This window comes from Triticum urartu, chromosome 2A (assembly GCF_056163025.1).
Source record: "Triticum urartu cultivar PI428250 chromosome 2A, HENAU_Tu73, whole genome shotgun sequence".
In the NCBI taxonomy this organism is placed as follows: domain Eukaryota; kingdom Viridiplantae; phylum Streptophyta; class Magnoliopsida; order Poales; family Poaceae; genus Triticum; species Triticum urartu.
In genome coordinates, this window is record NC_141874.1 from 32,231,552 (window position 1) to 32,235,924 (window position 4,373).

Here is a 4,373-nt window from a genome sequence, read left to right on the forward strand (position 1 = left end):
CTATGTTTGTACCCCTAGGGATATTACAGTCATCGAATCAATCAAGTCTGCCCCCAAGAATACCCAGTTCGTGGACATTGGAGATGCCTTGTTATCAACCGACGATTTGGAATGCCTTATGAAAGATGATATGTTCTTACATGACGGTGTAAGACCAATTGCACAAACTTTGTAATTAATAATATGAACAATATTTAATATCATAAAATGTACACATAATCTAAATGTTGATTACAGGTGATAAATGCTTACATATATTGCATGCTTGCTCACGACCATCTACAAGACAGAGCGGGTAAAAAGGTACACATTGTTAGCATGTTTGTATCTGGCCATATAAAAGAAGACGGGAAAAGAGACATAGACCCATCAAAATATCACCGCATCGTGCATCATGTTAATACTTATCTACAGCAAGACATGGTTAGTTTTTTCTCGTTATCCATGCATATAATTATGTATTGTTTTTATTAATTCATATGTATAATGATTTATTAATATTTATATCTAATTGCGACCGTGACTTGTATGATATTTACACCAGTTATTCATTCCGATTAACATGTCGGGCTACCATTGGTATCTAGCAGTCGTCAATGCCAAAAAACGTGAGATTCAAGTATTGGACTCACTTGGTTCTCGGGTCAAACGCAATGACCTTGCTACTACGGTAACTATCTATTATTTTTATTCATCTTAACATATGTTTTTGTTTGCCTTGATCCCTACTATTTCTTATATATAAAATAGTTACTAGGACTCGAGAAGTGTCTGAAACTTGTAGAGCATAGACCGGATTTTATCAGAGGTCATAAGTGGCCCAATCTGAATGTTACAAAATGGACGGTTGTAGAGCAGTTTCATGAGGCAATACAAAACGATGGGTAAGCACTTGTTACAATGGATTGTTTTTTTATTCATCTGTGTGGTATTATAAAGCATTATTTTATAATATTATAGCGTATCATGTGGACTGTTTATGCTAAATTATATGGAATACTGGACATCACATGCACTGTCAGACCAATTAACCCAGGTATTTTGTTTTTATACATTATGTCGTTATTTTATCTCAAAATAATATATAAATTGTTTTTGTATATATCTTGTAGGAGGATATGAAACATTTTCGACAAAAAATAGCTGTCATTTTGCTTGATTCAGAGCTGAATCAGCTAAAAGGAGGTCCCATATACCATCAACCTGACGATCAAGAAACTTTAGCTAATTCTGATCTCGAGATACTGGACAATCCATCTGACGTAGTCAAAGACAAACGTCCTGCACCAATCACTATCATACTCACGGACCAACGTGAATTACTTGCCGGCCTCCGCAACTACATCATGTCGATCGATGATGCCGGTTGTTTGGAGTAAGTATCAGGTATCAATATTTAATGTGAGGTTGTATATTATTGTTCTTCTTACCATCCAATTTATAGGAAGGTATGGGTCCGGAGCTCGATACCCGATCCAATGGGCTTAAGTCTTAAGAAACTTCAGTGCATACTTAACATAGAGCAGCCCATGGATAATGATTGCTTCAACACAGCCGTGCGTATGCTGGCATGTGACGAGGGAGTATTGTTCACAGACCCTCCTGTGCACTACATGGATCTACGATTTTGTGTAAGTTATCGTAACTCTTCATTCTATGTGTCATTAGCATCAACATGTTGAAGCAATATTTCTTTTTTTACTTAGTCCATGATGCTAGAGTCAACACGAGGTCGGAAGTTTTGCGAGAAGGAAACTATCCAGACGTTGGCAACATTATTTGATAGCTGTCTGGAATGGACAACGACATCTCATCGTGCAACAAGGTAAGTAAAGTATTTTGTCTATTGTTATCGTGGTTTATTGTTGTTTCTAATAGCTCCACTTGTAAATTTATCTTCCCTATGCATCCATCGGCCGATACATCTTGTACGTCATCGAGAAAGAGGCACGTCGTCTATATATTCTGGATCCTATTCAAACATCACAATCGTTACAGGAAAAAAATTGAGGCATGCACTGAAATTAAAAAGTTTTGCAAGGGATTTCAAAGAAGCACTCGAAATAAAGCTGCCTGGTTGGAATTATGATATATCTAAATGGCAACGTTTATTTCTGTTCGGTGTTCCAACGAGTATAGACGGGTAATGAATTCATAACAAAAACATTTACTTTCGTTATCACTATATTCTATATATTATTAATCTAATGTTTTGCAGGAATGTGTCTGGCTATTTTGTTTTTCATTTTATACTCTGGTGGAACGGTAAAGAATTGGTCAAGCCGATTTGCATGGTGAGTATTGTCAGTTACATGTTTTAAGACTTTCGGCGTGAAATTTTCATACTAACTACATGTATTGTTTGTGCAGGATGGGTATGAATTGAGGAAGCAGTTTTTATTATACTTGCTAAAACATCGTGGGAATGAAGCTAAAGGAAACTTTCTTCATATTGTGAAAGAATTGCTTAAGCGCATCATCTAGATATTAATAGTTTTGTAATAGATGTTTAGTTGGAACATCGCTCGATTTGTTACATGGACATGTCGTTAATTTTTCTTCATGTTATCAATTTACATTGCAAAAATGAACTTCAGTTATTAAATAATTGTATTTGTGTTTTATTGTTTGTCGTGTGGAATTTAACATGTAACTCTTATAGACTATTTCAAGAGCCCGTGACAACGCACAGGCACTCTACTAGTAGAGATTAGGAATAGAGATTACGAGTCGGAAGACAGACGGTGCAACGCGACGTTGTTCGCTTTATACTACCAAAAAAGGACTGGCATAGCCCACCAAGCCAGCAAGTAGCATCATTTACTTAGGCTCCCAAATAGGCTGATCAATTATTTCCATCGGAACCAGCGCGTGTAAGCTTGGAGCCTGTAGTGCAGCTGATAGAATGGACTCCTTTGTAGGTCATGTGCTATCAAGGAAAACATAATGTTTCTTTAGAGTCCAATTTTGTCATATAAAATGATATATATTATATTTGACGGAAAGTCCACAGATCATGATGTATACTGAAAATGAAATACCTTCAGTCTTTCTCATTGCACTTTTCATATCCGCCTGGCTTGGCATTTTGAATAGTGAGGTGAGACGAGTTCTGAAATTGTTAGCAGCAAAATATCCACGCTGTGTACTTTTTTATACCATATATTTGCCTTTTCAGTCTTTTTCTCCAAAATCTTAGTAGCACCTTGTTCTTCGTTAAATGTAATATATATCGTTTCATATGACAAAATTGGGCTCTAAAGTAACAATAATCTTAGCAGCAACTTGATCATGCTCCTGTTATCCCAAATTACATGAAATTCTAACTTTTGTCATAAGTTAACCCCCCAAAAAAACTTCTGCCATAAGTTAAACTTGAAGTTTGACCAACTATATGAGAAAATAATATTTACAATATGAAATATATACACTATGGAAATATATTTTATAATGAAGCCCATGAAACAAATTCGGGGTTGTAGATGTTAATATATTCTTTTCATTTTTTCGAAAAGGGGGGACTCCCCGGCCTGTGCATCAGAATGATGCATACGACCATCTTATTAACCACCAAAACAGTGTCAACATGGTTCCAAGGTCTCCAAACAAAATGAAAACAAAGAAAGCTCACATAGAGCCATAAAGGCTAGAAACATCGACTAGTCAAGATAAGATGCCACAACCGGCTGGCTATAAATAGATAGATAAACTAGATGCCTATCCTATTACATGATCGCCATCCAAACCGGTTGAAGATATCCCGAGTTACCATCTCCCAGCGGAAAGATCCAGTAACCAAATGCTCCCTGGCCTCCGTCTGAGTGAGTAGCGACCACGAACGGATCAGAGCCGTAGTGCGGAATATAACCTGCAAAAAATGAATACATGATATTCTGTTAAAGACCAAATCATTTCTGCAAGTCCAGATAGTCCACAGCAAAGCGCAAACCCCAACCCGAATGTGTTTCGCTAAGTCAGGCGGAATCCCATTCAGCCATGTCCCAAATAACGCGTTAACAGAATTCGGTGATTTGATATTGAAAGCAATGTGAACCGTCTGCCAAAGGACTTTGGCCAACGGGCAATCAAAAAAGAGGTGTTTTATAGTCTCATCCCGATCACAGAAACTACACCTAGTAGGCCCTGTCCAATTACGCTTTTTCAAATTGTCCTTGGTTAAAATAACTTGTTTATGGACAAACCACATAAACATTTTTATTTTCAAAGGTACTTTGACATCCCAAACATGCTTGGATGTAAGAATGGAGTTCGAATTAATAACATCAATGTACATTGATTTAACTGTGAATACTCCAGACTTAGTCAACTTCCAGCGTAATTCATCGGGTTGTTGGGAAAGTTGGACCTCCATC

General features: G+C 37.0%; 1 protein-coding gene across 1 annotated transcript; it reads left to right on the forward strand.

Annotated features, from left to right (window-relative positions):
- Window positions 1-547: 547 nt before the first annotated feature.
- Window positions 548-2,537, forward strand: LOC147983244 (putative ubiquitin-like-specific protease 1B; the record flags this gene model as incomplete). The annotated part of the gene is made up of 5 exons (XM_087540678.1): window positions 548-670; window positions 751-884; window positions 961-2,143; window positions 2,219-2,294; window positions 2,371-2,537. Coding segments are annotated over 3 exons (378 nt in total), but the record flags the coding sequence as incomplete, so codon positions are not given.
- Window positions 2,538-4,373: the final 1,836 nt, after the last annotated feature.